Here is an 18749-nt window from a genome sequence, read left to right on the forward strand (position 1 = left end):
ATTTTATTTACATAAAACATGGGCTACATTCAAAAGAATGTAGATCTCGTGTCCAATATTTTCGATGATGTAAGGAGTCACTCATTTAATTGCACCACTATATTTGCATGTGTTCAACCTTGCTGTATCACTCATGATCGAGTATAGCCTACTTTGAATAGATTTTCACCATACGCACCAACAATCGCATTAAAAACAGCAGCTTCACCATTAACAGACATTTCCTTGAGAAAAGACTTTACTCCGATAACTCTTTCCATAGTTTTGTTCTTTGCTCGGTCATGCGTCTGATTCTGAACCTAAAACAAATAACGATCCATAGGCTACTATTCACATATCAACCATGGTGGTGAAGCTGCAGAAAATCGGAAGCAGAGATGTCATCATCACAGTTTTTGTCCACAAGCAATCCTGCATTGTTAGGTCATAGAATAATTAACAAAACCTGTTCGTTAAAAATGTTATGCTGTAGTTTCTGGAAGCGTTTGGCTTTTCTAAAACTGGAAACAAAACATCAAAAATATAATAAAACAGCTTTGTGCAATTAACTTTTTTTTCCGTTGCAGATGAGGTAGTACAATGTTTTAAGCGCAGATAGGAAGTTGGCCATTCCGCACAAGTTAATACCTTACACGTCTTCCTAGCTACTACCTTTTTCCGTTACCGAGACATCGCACACTTCCTGCAAATTTTCCCACGTTTCAATTTTTCAAACTTTAGGAGGCTGCGCAGTGCGCACCCTCTCAAAGTCGTCTGATTGAAAGAATATTTTGAATCGACTGTATGTGACCAAAATCCGATCTGATTAGATCCCAAGCATTTTTTATTTTAAAAATCGTGAAAAAATGAAACATCCTAATACATATAATTTGTATTAGGCTATTGATTTTAGTTTTGCTACAGAGAAACTGCAAAACTAAAACCAACATATTGATGATTGATAACGATTTATGTGGCTTTGAAAAGTTGACGGTGATCTGGTAGATCTCAAGAGGTTGGTTACTTTAAAGTAGATCTCATATCGCAAATAACTTAGCCTACTACTGTAACCTACAACAAATACCACTTTGTGTCAACTCCCTGTTTAATATGTTCTACCGTACCTAATGTTCGAACGGTCATTTTAACGTTTTATCTTAGGTGTCACCTTTATAGGTCTACAGTCTACACGAACAAAAAAATTTGCCATTTTTACATTAATTCAAAGTCTGCATGTGCTGAATTAAGGTAAAAATGACAGATTTTGCTATCTGGGTAGCCTACAGTGACATCAACCTTTTAACCTTCGTCGGCTCAGCCTATAATTTACAAATGCGCCTTGCAGTTGCACGTAAAGAAACAACAATAAAGATGTTTGCGAAGCAAGTCCAGGTGCCTACGCCTTCACTGGCCAGGCCAGTAACCGTTTCATTGCCTTTTAATACATAAAATTACACTTGATTGATCTATGCTGATATTATAGAATTAGGGTACTTGGCCGACATGTTTATATAGAGATTTTATGCTGCATTTCACGACTACGTATCACATTCATCGTAGCCCATTATACACAGGGATGTGGAGTCGGACAAAACATATACGACTCCGAATTATCGATGTATAACTGGCCGAGTCCGGACACGCCGAAAGCCCTGACTTCGCAAATCGCAACCTTGATTAGAAGCAAACAATGCCATGTAACCAGCAGCGACAATGTGTATTTAAAAGTTGGATTTTTTTGAGGTAACATAAGTAAAAAAGCTACAAAATCTCCAAAAATATGGCTTATTGCCCTTTTACGGCCCAATATTAATAATAATATCCAACTCATCTATGCGAATAAATTTGTTGTTCCGTAGCAGGGCTTCCACATTATCTGTAGGCTACTGTTGAAAAGCGTGCGTACATTCACGTAAAACAACAATAAGTTGTTTTAATGATCCAAAAAATATTTTTATTTCATAAATTTAGATTAAAAATATTTTTGTGCACAGATAACAACATAAGATATGCACAGAGAACTACAGCCAGATTATATTCTTTTTATAACTACACTGATCTAGAATAGGCCTACTTAGAATGAAACGACTGTTATTATTTTCAAGCACCAGGAATGAAACAGTTTTTTAAGCATCAACAAATAGTAATTTGAGACTGTAGCCAAGATCAAAGTGCATCAAAAGTAAACTTGACATCGAACAACCTTACGGTATTTCAGAGGTCATAGAAAATACATTTCCTCGAGGCATACGATAGCTTTTAAAATACATGTACAGTAGCCTATTTAGGTTTCTTAGTGAGCAGAACATCGTCTTCACATTCATAGTTTCTCTTTGTTTTAAACCAAAAAGTAACTTTTCACATTAGGTTTTTAGCAAGGAAAGCAACAGTGAAATTTCTCCAGTTCTGTTTTTTCCACGTGCCATAACGTTTACACAATAGCATTTGAGATAAACCTATCAGTAATGAAATTAAATATACAGTCTTTAAAAAATGTACACAAGGCTGAAAAAGAGCATAATATACAAAGCGGTAATTTGCGTCAATCGTGCAAAAATTGTGATTTTGTTGCTTCACATATTTTTCGTGCATAAATTTTTTACAATGACCCAAGTAAACTTTGTGTAGCCTATCGTATGTCAAATCTGTTTCAACAACAAGCATTTTTAATACCAGTCGTTAGAAAATTCGGCTGAGTGAATATCAGATGTTATCTGAATAACCAAGATTTAATTGGTCTGAAACAATTTACTGATGTCCTATTTCCTTTCCTGTAATTATTTAGGCATCTGACGTAAGCGATGGGTTTTTTAATAACAGTTTTAGTTTTCACCGCTAAAAGATGATAGTCTTCTGCTTGCTACACTCGGTGACCGGGAATGAACACTGCTGAATGATTTGCCGCTTTTGTTCTCTCCTATATCAGTAAAGGAAGAAAGGCCACTCTTGTCAGAAGATTTTCTTATCTAGCACAAAACAATTTGAGAATGAGCACAGTTTTTAAACATACGTTTCATAGCACTTGGGCCTCGCCACGCTCTAGTAGCCTATAGGCTGTTAACCTAACTAAATCTATCTGAAATAGCCTAACTGAAGTAATCAATCCAACAATCCAAGCAAGCTCCACAATAGGTTAACAGAAAGACAAAAAGTTTAAAATTGAAAAAAAAAAACATCCATTTAGTTTGAGGTTACTAAATAAATGTAACTGATGACAACGAAAAAACCTAAACTGATGTTAAACTTAAATGGCAGTCGTCTTAAAATAGGGCCGAAAACCGGCCTGCTGAAATTCGGTAACTGACTTAAATAAATGAAATACAGTAGTCCCCGCTTAAGCTCACTTTGGAACCGGATGATTTTGGGCCTATTACGCGGGGGACGATTCTCTGCCACTCCTATACATTTAATAATTCCGGAGCAAACCAAATTATGCTTAATAAGCGGGTTGGCCTATTAACCGTGGGCATAATAAACGGTGAGTGCAGTAATAACCTAATAACAATATATAGATTGGGACCAATAACTTTCTAAACCAAGAGCAACAGGGCAATAAGAGCAAGTTGTATGGCTTAAACCAGGGGTTTCCAACTTGGGAGCCATGGTTTCTAGTGGGCCATGAGCCTTTTTCAAGGGGGCCATGGAAAAATTAAAAAAATAATAATGCTTTGAATTTATCATCTCTATTCTCTAAGTCCACTTCAACACTATATAACAAAAGAAATAAATTAAAATTTAATAAAAATACTAGTAAATTTTTCCCAAATCTTCATGAAATGGTCTTTAATTCTCGGTTGTTTCAAAAATAATAATATAAGATTTCTATGTAAAGTTGTAAACAGTTGCGGTTGCCTTATAACCACGTGAATTATAACTTTTATGATACAATAAATTTTTTATTTGCCGTAACCTTATGCACGGTGGTTGGAGATTTAGAAGGTTAAGTGGGCTGCAGTTCAAGGCAGCCAGTAATGGATGTAGAACAATCATTTAGAAAGAAACTAACAAAGTTTCAAAGCAGCAAAAATCGTAAGAGAAAATGGACAAGTAAAATCTGTAAACTATGTCATCTGGGAGTGCTAATGCGACAACCGTTGTGTTTGTTTATAAAGTGACTAAGTAAGTAATATTACTCATAGCCTACGTGCTATTTCAAGCATCATACCCTTTCCATTTCATTTTCATTTCTCGTATCTAAACTCTTTCTTATACGATTGCCCTTGTGTGGTAGGTCTGCTTCATATATCTTTTCTTTGGCCATAAGGTTCGCTTTTCGTTTTTGAGATAACTGAGCATTCTTTAACTGTTGCAGCAAAATAATGGCATTAAGATAGATCCATATAATTGTATATAAACAAGAAACAATGATAAGATCACACAATCCTTCAGTCGATTCCGTGAAGTGTAAATTGAAATAGCCTGCACGCTACTTTTTTTTTTTGTTGTTGATAAGAATGGATTCCAGCAGTACATCGTGGGTTCCTCAACGAAGCCGACCCTTGTTTTCCGTCAGAAACAACTTAGATTTGTGGTACCAAAGTAAAGCAAAATCCGAAAACGGATTTAGTTGCTTCGTGCCACATAATGTCTAACTAGTATCCGAGGGCTGGGTTTGGCCGAGATACCCAAAGGTAGAGTTTCCTACGTTGTGCTGAACGTCGGGGTCAGCCGGCTCACCAGTACGGGAGAGGGTGACTGGTCTTCACACCCTTTGGTCGACGTTGCCTTACATGCGAGATTGGGAGCTCCCGATGTTGAGTTGCTCAGCGAAGGCAAGTCGACCTTGTGCTCTGTCAGAAACAACTTAGGTTCGTGGTACGTAGGCTACCGAAGTATAGCAGAATTCTGAAAACAGATTTAGCTGCTTCGTGCCACCATTGCACAAGCACAGTGATAAATTAAAGCAAATACCTGTACAATTCGACTGAGTTTTCAGAAGAACGCTCACAATATCACGTGCTGAGTCACATGACTGCAATCAGCTGATTCGCGAAGAATCATAGACTATGTCACGCATGATTGCGTTATTGTTTTGGAAAAGTGTAATACGAGTGCCTACCCAGTTGGACATCCAGTAGCCTACTTTTAGAAATCTGAATAGGACAATTTATATACAGAGTAGAGATGTGCCCACACCGATGTTAAACAACAGAATATAATCATCTATATGCAAAACTGCAAACACATACTGTAAGTCAAAGAACTACAGGGTAAATTGAAACGTAAAACACTTTTCCTAAACTTGAGTGCCAATTAGCAACTTTTCCATTTTAAACGGGAATAATCAACATAGCCTACCCACTTGCAGTGGTACGTGAATTGTTTAACTTGGCCGTCAATCCTGCGTCTATGTCATATGTGAGTATTTAACACAGATAAACTTTAGTTACGAAAGATGGTTGCATATTCAGGTTGCATAATTATTCAGATTGTCTACTAATAAAAATACAGTAGTTTGGGTGTGAACCCGTATCCTCGGACTGACAAAGCCTCGATAGGTTATTCTTTGTAGTTTCGCATACTTATAGAGGCTTTTGACGCAGGGCCGGTTACCGAGATTGACACAGTAAAGTTTTCCGATTGTTAAAGTGTTGTTGCCGGGGAATTATTCCATTCATTAGGTGCCGCTGAATGAATAGCAGTCCTTAGAATACGTTGCTCAAGCGCACACACCGAGTCAAACCAGCGCCGTTTGATGTTAAAGCTTCTTCGTTCTCGAAGTCATTTCTCAAAAATGGAACAAGTAGTCGTTTTGGCTGTTTTTACGGAGTCTCCCACACGCAGCAGTTCTGAACTGAGCACGTGGCAGTTGAACAAGTGACAACTGAGCTAGCAACATTTCAGCAAGTGGTTAACAATTGGCAAATGATGAAACTGAGCAAACTGAAACTTGACATGTCAAAAGTCAGTTTAGCATGCGATCTCATCTCATTTGCTGAAATGTACTTGCTGAGTTGTAGCCTATGCCGAGTGGTCCGACTGACCGTTTTGGCGTAAGAGACAAATTGCATTCAACTTGTTCATGTCTACAATTGACTGGAAAAATTCAAATCATTCGCATTGGTGTCATCCACAAAATGCAGTATTGACATGCTAGCGAGGCCACATCGCTGTGGTAGTAATGTGAGAAGAACGAGTAACAACGAAGTCAGAAGAGCCTAAATCTTCAAACGTAATGTATTTTATGGTAAAGTTTTGTTACACAATTTTACCTTTTAATATACAGCATAAAGAAATAACACCTACTTTTAACATTCTGCTACGTGTTCCAAAGTCCATTGGGTCTTTCCAATCTGTCTTATATACAATAAACGCCACAACAGCAAGATATGCTATCATATAAAATACAACAAAAACAATAAAAATTGGCACTGCTACATCAGGATCAATTCCAAGATTTGCTCGAAGTTCGTCAGATACACTTTGCTCCTAAAACACAACGTAAGAGCCAAGTGATGGTAAAACACAAAAGTTGTAATGGTATAACTAAATACAGCCTAGTGCAGTAGCCAGCGAACTTCAAACTAAATAAAAAAATTTGCCAATTTCAACTTATACCCATGATACCGATAGCATGGCGATCTGTTTAGAGTAACTTGGCCATCTCTATGCCAACGTTCGAGCTTAAAATTTGGCTGGAGGCCGATCTGTTACATTTGATAGCAGTTAGATTTGCTAGTGGCCTATAAATTGATAGTTTCAGTAGTTGTGTCTGTATCATAGTCGTTGCGGCCTTTGATGAACTAGATGTTCAGTTTGTAGATTGTCCAGTGCTTCCTATGTCTTGTAGTGCCTCAAAGTGTTGTTAATTGGCTAACAGAATGGCAAGTTTACTTGTTCGTGTAAGATTAATGATCGTATGTTGGCTACAACTACCTTGAAATCGTTAATCAAAATTTTAAACCAAAATTCACGAGTCACGTCAAATAAAAGGAAGCAACCCCACGTTCAACAAACAATTAAGCGTTAGAGGGGCATCTTTTTGCTGAAGTTATATCAAATTACGTTTGTTTCTTGTTTTATAGTCGCTTGCTTGAATTTCTCACCTTAGATGCATAAAGTTACTGCCTGACGAGGGATAGACATTAGCCGAAAACGTTTGAGTTTAGCATGTGAATTACTTCTTAGTTTATTGTATTGTTTCTACAATAATGTCATTACATCCAATTAAATTGTTGTTCATCACCTGTCTGTTGTCCATGCGAAAATTACTTCTCTCCCAAAGCTGAACTAATTGATATATTTTGTTGAAAATTAGATAGAAATGTTATTTGTTGTCTGAAGCAGCTAACTGGGTGACCAGTGACCTTTCACTGCTCCTGGCTGATCAGATTGAATTGTTCAATCGTGTCTCTATGTTTGTGAATATCATATCGTTTCAGTTTTCATCGCTAACGCGTCCGGAACGAAAAAGATACTTAGCCTGTTAGCTACAATAGTCGATATACCAGCACGGGAATAAACGAGAAACGGTGGAAAAACCTTCAAAGGTTTAAAACGTGCAATAGTGCACAAAATTTGTATTGAACACTAACAGTAGGCTACAGCATTTTTCTTAAAAAGAAGGCAACTGAAACTTTTCAGTTACGGTAGGCTACACTAACAGTGGATTATTCACCGATTAAGCTAATCTGCTGCCTAAATAACTTATTTCGAGGACTATTATTTTTACATGTGTCAACCTTAATCTATTGATTAAAATCACAGATTGGTAACCGAAATTTGCACAATCTGATTCTTTGTTGATGATTCACTGTTGATGCATCCAGCCCAGGAATATCTAGAGAAGGGGATATGAAGGCTCGCAGCGAAGGGTCTGCTACTATTCGGTGAGTCCGATTCGGTGAGAGCCTTTTTCGGTGAGAGCCCTATTCGGTGATTTTTTTGAATTTTTTTTTTTAAATTCTTGGGTACCGTAGCCTAATTATCATTGCCGCTTTTACATCGTTTTAACGTCGCCAAACGTTGAAATAAGACCTTAACCCCTAAACTCCTTACCCCTAAACCCCCTACCCCTTTACCCTATAACGGCAATGATAATTAGGCTACGGTACCCAATAATTTAAAAAAAAAAATCACCGAATAGGGCTCTCACTGAATAGGGAACTCACCGAATCGGACTCACCGAAAGGGGCCATTCCGCGCAGCGATTGCCTTATTCTCATGACACTACCAGGGCGGTAGTTTGTAGTGCTTTAAACATGTGGTTCTTTTTTAAATCATAGGAAGTTTTGTAGCGCAGCTGGTACAATAAGCTACAGAAGACAGTTATCATAGGGCATATTCTTCTTCATCATGTGTCACACGGCCGTAGCCCAGAGCATCACGCAGGCTCTTGCTCTATCGTTGAACTCGGCCAAATCCTGTGCAGAGCACCTTGCTTTTAGGTCAGGGCATTCGAGTAGATGTTGCATCGTTTGCTCCTGTCCGCATTTGCAACTTGTGCTCCCCATGGAATACCCCCAGTGTCTCATCAAGGTTTTACACCTGCCAATACCAGTTCTTAAGCGGTTGAGGCATCGCCAATACTTCCACGGTTCACGTTTTCCGGGAGGAAGGCTCTCCATGGGTGTGAGCTCCATATTGGCCAATGTCGGTCCGGCTGCCAGTCTCTCCTGCCATAGTTGAACCAGCACATTGGCGGCGACATCGTCATGACCTAATGGGACAACTGAAGCAAGGAAACTTTTTCTTGACTTCAGACGCCTGTGTGCTGGAGTTTGGCCATACAGTGGGTGTCTCAAATCTATGTCCTGACAAGACCTTTCCTTTCTGCTGGTCACACTTCTTCTGATGTTGGGGGGAGCAATTCCAGACAGAATGTGCAGCGACGTGATGTTGGTTAGCTTGAGACAACCTGTAATCAGACGGCAGCTTTGGTTCAATATGGGGTCAATTTTCTTGGCATGTGCTGAGCGTTCCCACACTGGGCAAGCATATTCTGCAACCGAATAGCATAAGGCTAAAGCAGTTGACCGTATTGTGTCAGGGAGGGCACCCCAATCAGAGTTTCCGAGTTTCTGCAAAATATTATTTCTAGAAGCCACCTTAGCTCTTACTTTTTCGATATGGGATTTGTATGTGAGGGACCTATCTAATTTGACACCGAGGTATGTGGAGGGCATATTTAAAGGGCATATTACGTAGGGCATAAGGGCAAATGTTACGTAGGGCATATTTAAAGAATACTTGTTTACAAAGACAGTTGAAAAGTTACCAGTAAGCTGTTTTTTTACACAAAGCCTTTGCAGTAGGCTAGATGTAAAGCAAGTATAATGGGTAGTTGAATTAAAAAGCAACCAAAGCTGTGAATATCCAGGCCTGATGCTAATAGCGCAATGCAAGTTATCATAACAAGATTTATTAAACTACTATCGCTGCCAATTGTCATTTTACGATAAACACAGATTATTACGATAAACAAAAGCTCTTCTATTGTCAGACGTAATAAAAGCCTTCGTATCTCCTTCTTTAGATATTCCTGATCCAGCGTGACAAAATTTTATTTTAAAAGATAGTAAAACAAGAAAATTTTTCCCAAAAAAATAAATTTGAACACTCCCATCAAATACATTCTTATGCAAATGTGAATATACCTTACAAGACAATGTGGAGTAAATAAAGTAGTCCATACCGTTGAGGCTGTAGAAGAAATATTGCTAATAGAAACATTTGATGCTTCTGTTGTCATGATAGTGTTTCTGTCAGAAGACTGTTGCCCAAGCCTATAAAACAGAAACAATATTAATAATACAATATCAAAAAAGTGCTGTTGGTTCCTGCATGTTCAAAAGCATTTTTTTAAATCCAAACTCTAATTTTGGAGTAATAAAAACAAATAAAATTGCAATACGAGTAAACCAAGTACTGTATGTCATTTTAAACCTTTGTCCAAAGCTGTGATTATTGAAACATATTAAACAACAAACTAGCATTTGATTTATCATCAAATGCTGGATAGGCTAAAACGTAGTAAAATCCGTGTAAATACATTCAGCTATAACTTTTACTATGTAACGGAATGGCCCGATTAGGTGCTGCCAATTAGGAGATTGTCTTTTTTGGAGACGACCGATTCAGCGTAAACGCGCTGTCAAACAGTGTTTCATGATTAAAATATAACTGTCTGTGCGGAGATGGAAGTTCTCTAAAATCCCATTGTGAAGTCTGTTTCTTTAAGTAATTAGAGGCTAATAGAAATTATTGAGGGGCAGTGACCGACCAAGTTGAAACCCAGTTCCATTATATCGCTGTCAAACATCGTCATTATCAAAATATATTTGTATGTACAGAAACAGAAGTTTTAAAAAAACCCACAACGGATCTGGTCATTTTATTTGAAGAATTATAGGGATTGTTTAGGGGCAGTGATCTACATTCGAACAATTCACTTGCAAATTAATGACTTCCTAAACAACAATTTCAAGTAGGTGTGAAGTGTCACATTTTGCCCCTTAGTAAATTAGCGTTTTTGCAATGTAATTAAGATAATTAAAACTCAAAGCACAGATGACGTTGACATAAGATATATCAAAGTAATGCAAAAACAATACGAGAGGATTGTTTTTATTACACCATAAGAATCGAAGGGAGCAATGGAGCTGAGATTCTTAGATAAAGTCAGTATTTGCAAAAAATAAATAAAAACACAGGGTATAAATTTTCATACGGACAATCTGTGACAAATCTAGCAATCACCTTCTTTAAAACGTAACAAATTAATTTTATTCACAGTTATTACTTTTCTTTGTCAGGTGTATAAAATCGCCCACTCCCCTCAATATTACTAGCATGACCCTCAATGCTCATTGATTATTATCACCTAACCTGTAATCGTTGCTAGATATACGGTCCACAAGATAACAGCTAATTCACATTTATCTCATTGTGAAACAATTACAATATAAACCGTTTCATTTTCATGGGTGAGGGAAGTTAAACGTGGAAACAAACAGCCTCAGGATTTTCGAGAAGTCGTTACAAGATTTTCTAGAAAAACGGCACAGAATTGGTCGTTTTCAAAAAGGTCATCTCCAAATTGGTGTTTTTCTAACAAAAAGTAAAGGGCTTGAAGGAGATAAGCCGTCCACGATTTTATCAGAGAAATACAGGAGAGACGTTGCCGACCATCGAGCACGGCGGCTTAAAACCTACAAGCGCTAAAACTGATTACAAACCATAACAGGTTCAATAAAATTATATTACGAACTGGCTGTGAGCTTGTTTGTTGATGCATTTGACAAGGGTACAATTAAAGAATTCTATTTCAACAATTCCACAGTTTTCCCTCTTTTGTTACTGATATTTAGAAAAATTGATTTAAAAATAAACTTATTTCAAAATGTTTTCATATACGGTATATATATACAAATACATAGTAATTATTAACCATTTTAAATAACTGAAGTACCAAAAAATAATTTAGTGTGAGGATACTTGCCATAAATGCTAATCCAAAAATTCAAACAGCATTAAATTGTAGACATTTTTAAACAATATAGAGCATAAAAAACATGTTACAATCAACTACTATAATAACAAAAGTTCAACTAAATACATCAATAAAATTAGAAAATTTATTGTAAAGCTATTCAAAGTGCTTTGCCACTGATCTCATTTTCTACTACACTTAGCATGTAAGCAAGTCAAGAAGGTAGCCCAGGGGTGTGCAACGTGCGACCCGCGGGCCAAATGCGGCCCGCGAAGAAAAATTGTGCGGCCCGCGAAGATGTACCAATTTTGAATTGTGTGCGGCCCGCGAAACGTGTTTATAATTTAGTTTAGTCTGGTACATGTGAACAATTCATTGTGGAGTGAATTATAGTAATTTCGCACCTTTTGTTAACCATTTTAGAAATTTCCCACCGGCCACCGCTAATCCATTGTATTTAATTATTTGGAACATCAGCAGATCAGAGGCGGAGCCCTGCTACCGTCTCTGGCTTTATCGCCTTTTTGTTTGATCTCTTGCTTAAGACTTTTTGTAGAGCCGGCTTGCGTCAAATTTAGCAGTTGCCTAATGTAGGCCTAGCCTACAAGCAGTTGGATCAGAACAACTTCAGCCTAGCGGCCCATTCCTTGCCAAATTTGTTGAACCAGTCAAAATACCAAATTTGTTAAAATTAGAAGTAAAGAAGTAGCCTAGAGGTATGGGAAGAAAAAAAAAACAATTGAAAAAAGGCAAAAAAAAACAATTGAATGAACTCAATAGAAGACTGCAGCAAAAAAACAGTAACTTATGCGAATCCTCAGCCATTCGCCATTCAACACAGACATTGACAAAGCACCAGCTGATATCCAACCTGAACTGATTGATCTTCAAGAGAAAACGGATTTGAAAGCAAAGTATTTAGAAATGAATCTTGGCGATCTTTACCGAAAACATCTCAACCAAGATGACTTTCCACATTGAAAAAATTCATGGCTTTAAAAATGGCTCTTTTTGGCTCAACGTATTTGTGCGAGCAATTTTTTTCTAAAATGGGCGTCATAAAATCTTCCTATCGATCGGTTCTGACAGACGAACACTTGGAAAATAGACTTCGAATTGCGAGCACTTCCATTAAAGTAAATTAGGAAAAAGCCGTGGGGAAAAGAAGCCAGCTGCAAACTTTTCACTGAACTCGTTTAAAGATTGTGTGACAATAGAATTGAATAACAGTTTTCTTCAGAAATTTATACTTTTTTGTGCCTGCAACTACTAGAAATTATATGGTAAATGAACCTGTGGCCCGCGCATTCACCCAGTTCTTTATATCTGGCCCTCCTGTAAACAAGGTTGCACACCCCTGAGGTAGCCTATAAGCTAAGAGGTTCAACAGTGACAAAACAAAGATCACCATTAACTGAATCTTTGGGCCAAAGGCCTTGGCACAATAATATGCGTAGTCCCGCGACAGGCTACATCAGTGGTTCCCAACCGGGGTGCCGCGGCATCCTGGGGTGCCAATTGCAATGCTCAAGGGTGCCGCAAGATATTGCAATATTCCGGCCCATTCATTATTTTAACTTTAACCCGTTAAGTGCGGAATTTATTTATTTCTAACCGAGTTTCAGTGCGCATTAAGTTGCGCGTCTCGTAGTTATTCCCGGCTCCTTTCTGGAGGGTCGCTTAGTGGAGAAGTCGCTGATGGTAAGTAGGTAATCCGCGGCAAGCCTTTGTTTTCTCGCCCAGGAAAAACAGCGTGAAAGAGATTTTGACTCGTTGCTGTTCTTTCCATAAAAACGTTTGAAACGCATCATTATTGCCAGGTTTCATGATTTTATTTTGCAAAGAATTTGAGAAATCCAGTTTTAATGGACTCTCATATTGTTTTGAATCTTAAATAAGAATTAATTGACATTCGTAACGATGGAAATTTTAAGCTTATGCACAAGCAGATGCCTCTCCACGACTTCTGGATAAAAATTCAAAATAAATATCCTTGCATTGGAAAGAAAGCTATTGTGCTTTTGCTGCAGTTTTCCATGTCATAGCTTACCTATGTGCGGAATGGCCCGTTTCGGTGAGTCCGATTCGGTGAGTCCGATTCGGTTAGTCCGATTCGGTGAGTCCGATCCCTTAACGGGGGATTTTTTCAATTTTTTTTTAAATTATCGGGTACCGTAGCCTAATTATCATTGCCGTTTTAGGGTTAGGGGTTAGGAGTTAAGGTTAGGGGTTAGAAGTTAGGAACTCACCGAATCAGACTCACCGAATCGGACTCACCGAATCGGACTCACCGAATAGTAGCAGACCCACCTATGTGAGAGTGGATTTTCCGTAACAAACTAAAAAACGAGAACGACTGCTTGTAGTCGAGGAAGAAATACGAGTGGCTTTATCGAATGTGCCCCCACATATTAAGGGACTTTGTGCAAGAAGTCAAGCCCAAATTTTACACTGACTTTTGAATAACAACATTTATTTACGCGCGCTATACTGTACAACTTATTCTGTGTTATTTCATACAGTTATTTGAAATACAGAAACCTCATAGAATTGATCCAGTTTTGCCAGGGTGCCGCAAACTATTTATCTTTTTGATAGGGTGCCGCAAGGTCTAAAAGGTTGGGAACCACTGGGCTACATTATTGTCCTAAAATAAGTGAACAATTATATTTTATAATTCTATTGTAGTGTTTCGTCTATTACTGACCCATACTTCCCTTTAATTACACAATATTTTATTGCAAAACTTACTACTAGAAGATTCTGCAATACATGTGATTCTCCAAGCATCTGTTTCTGTATGTTGAAAACGATTGTAGTTGTAACGAAAAGTATGTTGAAGACGATTATAAAGTTCTAGATGATATTGAATAGATTGTAAAAGGGTATGTTATTGCTGTAAAGTAGATGATGCAAGTACGTAGTAGTGCATATTTATTTTAAAATCGAAGAAGACTTTTGATGCTCAGAATTTGATTTGTTTACGTGCTGGAAGTTGCAAACTATTTGTTTAGTCATTCAAGTATTCCATCCATCATTTCACAAGTAAACTATTCGATCATTTATTTGACTGTTTAACGTTTGATATCTCAATAAACTATGTCATCAATTTTTCCAAACTCACTTTGCCTGTAAGACATAGAAACAACTGTGACAGACCTATTGCTTAGAATTGTAGTGTTGTTTAACACGGAATGGCCCGTTTTAATGAGTCCGATCCCTTAACGGGGGATTTTTTCAACTTTATTTTTAAATTGTCGGGTACCATAGCCTAATTATCATTGCCACTTTAGGGTTAGGGGTTTGGGGTTAGGGGTTAGGAACTCACCGAATCAGACTCACCGAATCGGACTCACCGAATAGTAACAGACCCTGTTTAACACCATCTATCTACTACACTCAAGTACATCTGCAACCATCTACCTACAGTTGCTCAATTGTAATAAATATGAATACCGTATGTTACTACTACTGCAAATGATAAGCCTTCGCCCTTCATTTCACCTAACTGCCATATACCCTACTTGTTCAAGGACCTTACAATTTTCTGCTGCATTGTTGTCTAAATTTGTTCAATAAGATTACTGAAATGAAGACTACCACTATAAAGATTCGTTGGTGCTTTGCCTATCTATTTGCTTGTTATAAATTTGACTTGTAGGCTAATGTTGAAAGGCAAATAAACACATCTGTCTCTCCCTAAAGAAGCCCCATCCTTCAAACACAAAGCTCTTTCCCGCACCAGCAGTATATTTGGAAATTCATTTAAAACAACTCAAATACACTTCATCCCTCACTGACACTAAAGACATTTCCACACTGCCAATACTATTTTATTTCCACCTTTTCTGCACTTTTACATCATTATAAGCAATGAATGCGTATATGTAGGCTACTCCTTGCCTATACATTCCTTCCATATGCCTCCAATAGGCATAATATGCAGAATATTGCAGATGACCTGGCCATTATTTATTCACATCACAAATGGAAAGCAGTGAAAAACACTTTGATTAAAGATATGGACATTTTATCTTCCTAAATGCACCAATAACGCCTCAAGCTAAGTGATGCAAAGACTGTGGCTTCTGCCTTCCACCGATGTAATAGAGGCTCAAATAAAAAAAAATTAACATCTAAAATAACGACTGCACACTTCCTTTTGAAGCCGCACCTATATACCTTGGGGTTTGACTAAACTGGTCTCTTACATACCTCAAACACCTAGAACACTTATGCAAAAAGTTTCAGCTTTTTCAGCACACTCAGGGTTGGGTGCTGGCTAGTGATGGCGCGGGCAGGAAAAATCTGCCCGCTACCCGCACTGCACTGCAAATGTCTGCCCGCACACTGCACCGCAAAAATTCTGAAAATGTCACACTGCGCCCGCACCGCAAAATCTGAAAGTATCATAGCATGCTGTAAGAGAGCAATACAGTAAGAGAGTACGTACCTACATTTAAGACCAAATACTTTTGTAACAGCATTGTTACTGACTGACCATATCAAACAGATCATTTCAATTAAATATTTCACAGCCACAGAAGTTGGATTAGTTGTTCTCACCCTTAAATGAATAACTTTTTACTGCTACTGTATTCAAATAGCACAGATAAAATCGGTTAATTGCATAAACTGTGATACCCAATGAGAAAAGCTCCTACATTCTCATAGACCTCCTTTTTTCTAGACTTCTGCTACGTATTGTTGTCATTGTTGTAATATATTGGAAATGTGCCTTTAAACTTTTAATCTTTGGAGAACTTGCCTTTTAAGTTTGTATTATACCTCGTGTTTCACGTTTTGCCTTGCACGTTTTCCATGACCTCTTGATTGGCCGCTGTTAAATACGCTTTCCTGGCAGCGTTGCGGCAGATTCTCCAATTCGAGTTCAACTAGTTGTCCAAGTCAATCGTTTTAGTGCCGCAGTTATGTGGGCGTTTACGTTGACAGTTTATGTTTGAGATTCAAATAAAGTTATCTGTTCGTCTTTGGGAGTTCGTCCGAAATAGTCAGACGTAAAGGCTAGCGCGAAACATTACAATTGTGATGGTCAAAAAAAATCTGAACTAAATACTGACAGGTAACAACATGCAACAGCCTTTTTGCTGACTGGTTTGACAAGGACTCAAGTCACTCAGCATTGCATTGAACAGTGTTGTCACTTGCCAGCAACCACATTCTCATAAATGAATTTCCCTGTAATTCTCCAAAAGTTTAATTCCCCTTGTAATTCTCCAAAAGTTTGGATCTTGCAAATTTCCACAACCTGTTATAAACTCGCTAGAACAGTTATCCCACTGTAATGTTCAACGATACAGTGAGCTCAAGCTTGAAAAGTTTGTTTAACCATGCTACCGACAAATTTTTTTTTCAGTTTTCTTTTTTCTTCATTATTTTCCCGCTCGGTGCCCGCGCGGCAAGGTTGGCACAGTCAACATTTCTATGCGGTGCCCGCGTGGCGCGGCCACATCACCGCGCACGCGGCCGCGTACGCGGCGCGGTTGACAACACTAGTGCTGGCCTCTCAGTGCTTAGACCAAGTGGCTTAGCCTTAGTCTACGCCCCTGCTGAATACTGTGCTGCTACTTGGTGCAAAAGCACCCGCATTGACCATGTTGATGTGCCAATTAACAGCTGACTTCTAATTGTGACTGGTGTCTTCAACTGACTGTTTGCCTGTCCTTGCAGATATTGAGCCAGCTACACTACGGTGCCAGCGTGCTGTTCTTTGCCTAAGCCGCAAAGCCCTAAACCTCAGCTACGTGGTGCATGCAACTACAATGGGAAAACCTTCTTTGAAAAGCAGCAGTTAAAATCAAGAAAGCCATTTGTATGCGCTGCACACTTTTCTGACAGCCTCTGGTAGACACCCCAGTAAACACAGTGGTGCCATGAGGTATCGATATATGGTGTAAACAGTGATCAAGCAGCAAATCTCCACTTTATCAAGTATTTGGATCACCGTTTGAAAACCAGTTGGGTCATGTCCCATCTAGACTTGCTAAACTAGGCGTAACCCTTTGCTCGCTGGTGTTGGACAATATGCTGCATTGGGGCTTGACAGAGAGTGCTGCCTGTGAGTGTGGTGAAATGTAGATGGAAGCCCATATAATGAAGGATTGCCCACTGTACAGGCCACCTTATGGTATGGAAGACCCAGTCTCCACTGACACCAGACAGTGGCTAACCAACAGTTGCCCTGATAGCCTATAAAGCGACAAGAGAAAAAAGATTGTAGGCAAGATACTTACTGGATGTTGTGATTGTAACATAAAAAGGAAATAAAAAAGATCATTATATGGCCTAGGCCTACTTACCTAGATAGCTTAGTAGTAGTAGTGCATTGAGCAATGGCTCAGTGTAACAAATAGACCTCTATGAATGAATTTCAACTTAAGTGTAGCAAACTATTTCGATTTTCAAAACAGTAACTGATATAATTTACAATAAACAATGAGAAATCTCAAGTTGTACAATGTATAGGACAAGTCTATAAAGTCTAGGCTAGCGAATTTGACTGATAATTTTATCTAGCAGGCTTGATGACTTGCAACTTTAAGGATCAGTCCAAATTATAGTCAATGCATGGATAATATCGATTGGATATGAGCTGTTTCTATCTTTTTAACTGCTGCACTTTTATTTATCAGCTAGGCTAATTAGGTTCTCAACTGAAAAACACTGACTTAACCTAAAAGCAAACATTCACTGAAATTCAAAGAAAATGAAGGGGTGTACCAGCAAACATCTATAGGATTGGCCCATGATACAAGAGAAGGATCCCCAGAGGATACACACTGATATAAATGAAACTGAAAATACCTGCCAAGATATAAATAAACTGAAATAAGATATAAACTATATAAACTGAAATAAACTGAAATAAGATAAAACAAGATATAAATTCACTGAAATACCTGCCAAGTGCAGAAGCAGACTGCAAAAACGCGCAAATCTATTGTTGATTGTTGAAAAGAAAGTATTTTTCAGTGTTGCCAGACAAAGCCTAATAATTCTCTCAGCCGCTTTGCAAATTCTCCAAACACATCATTTCACTGCAAAGCGGCTTCAAGAGTGCATGCAAGCCTAAAGTTCATCCCGCTGTTAGAATAGAAACCTTGTCGCAAAACCTCGGAAAAGCGTCAAAAACTCTTAAAACACAGAATATAAGTTACCGTAAAAAAGCAGCCGACAGTAATTTTAACACAATAATGCACATTGCCTAATCTGAAAATTGTCCCTAACTCGATTATTTCATTTTAACTCTTGTCAAATTAAGAAAAAAGAATTTCAATTTTCAAACAAATCTAAAAAACAAACAGTTTTTTTTTCAAGA

At 38.1% G+C, this 18749-nt stretch overlaps 1 protein-coding gene across 1 annotated transcript; it reads right to left on the reverse strand.

Moving 5' to 3' along the window:
* Positions 1–1683: 1683 nt before the first annotated feature.
* LOC145775767 (uncharacterized) lies at positions 1684–18362 on the reverse strand. The gene is made up of 5 exons (XM_082587132.1): positions 18331–18362; positions 9614–9704; positions 6226–6408; positions 4145–4282; positions 1684–2945 (listed from the first exon to the last, which is right to left on the reverse strand). Exons 2-5 carry the CDS (start codon positions 9668–9670, stop codon positions 2802–2804), a joined length of 522 nt encoding a protein of 173 aa, XP_082443258.1. The 5' UTR covers positions 9671–9704; positions 18331–18362; the 3' UTR covers positions 1684–2801.
* Between the last annotated feature and the right edge of the window lie 387 nt (positions 18363–18749).

The sequence above is a fragment of the Aplidium turbinatum genome, chromosome 8 (genome assembly GCF_918807975.1).
Source record: "Aplidium turbinatum chromosome 8, kaAplTurb1.1, whole genome shotgun sequence".
In the NCBI taxonomy this organism is placed as follows: domain Eukaryota; kingdom Metazoa; phylum Chordata; class Ascidiacea; order Aplousobranchia; family Polyclinidae; genus Aplidium; species Aplidium turbinatum.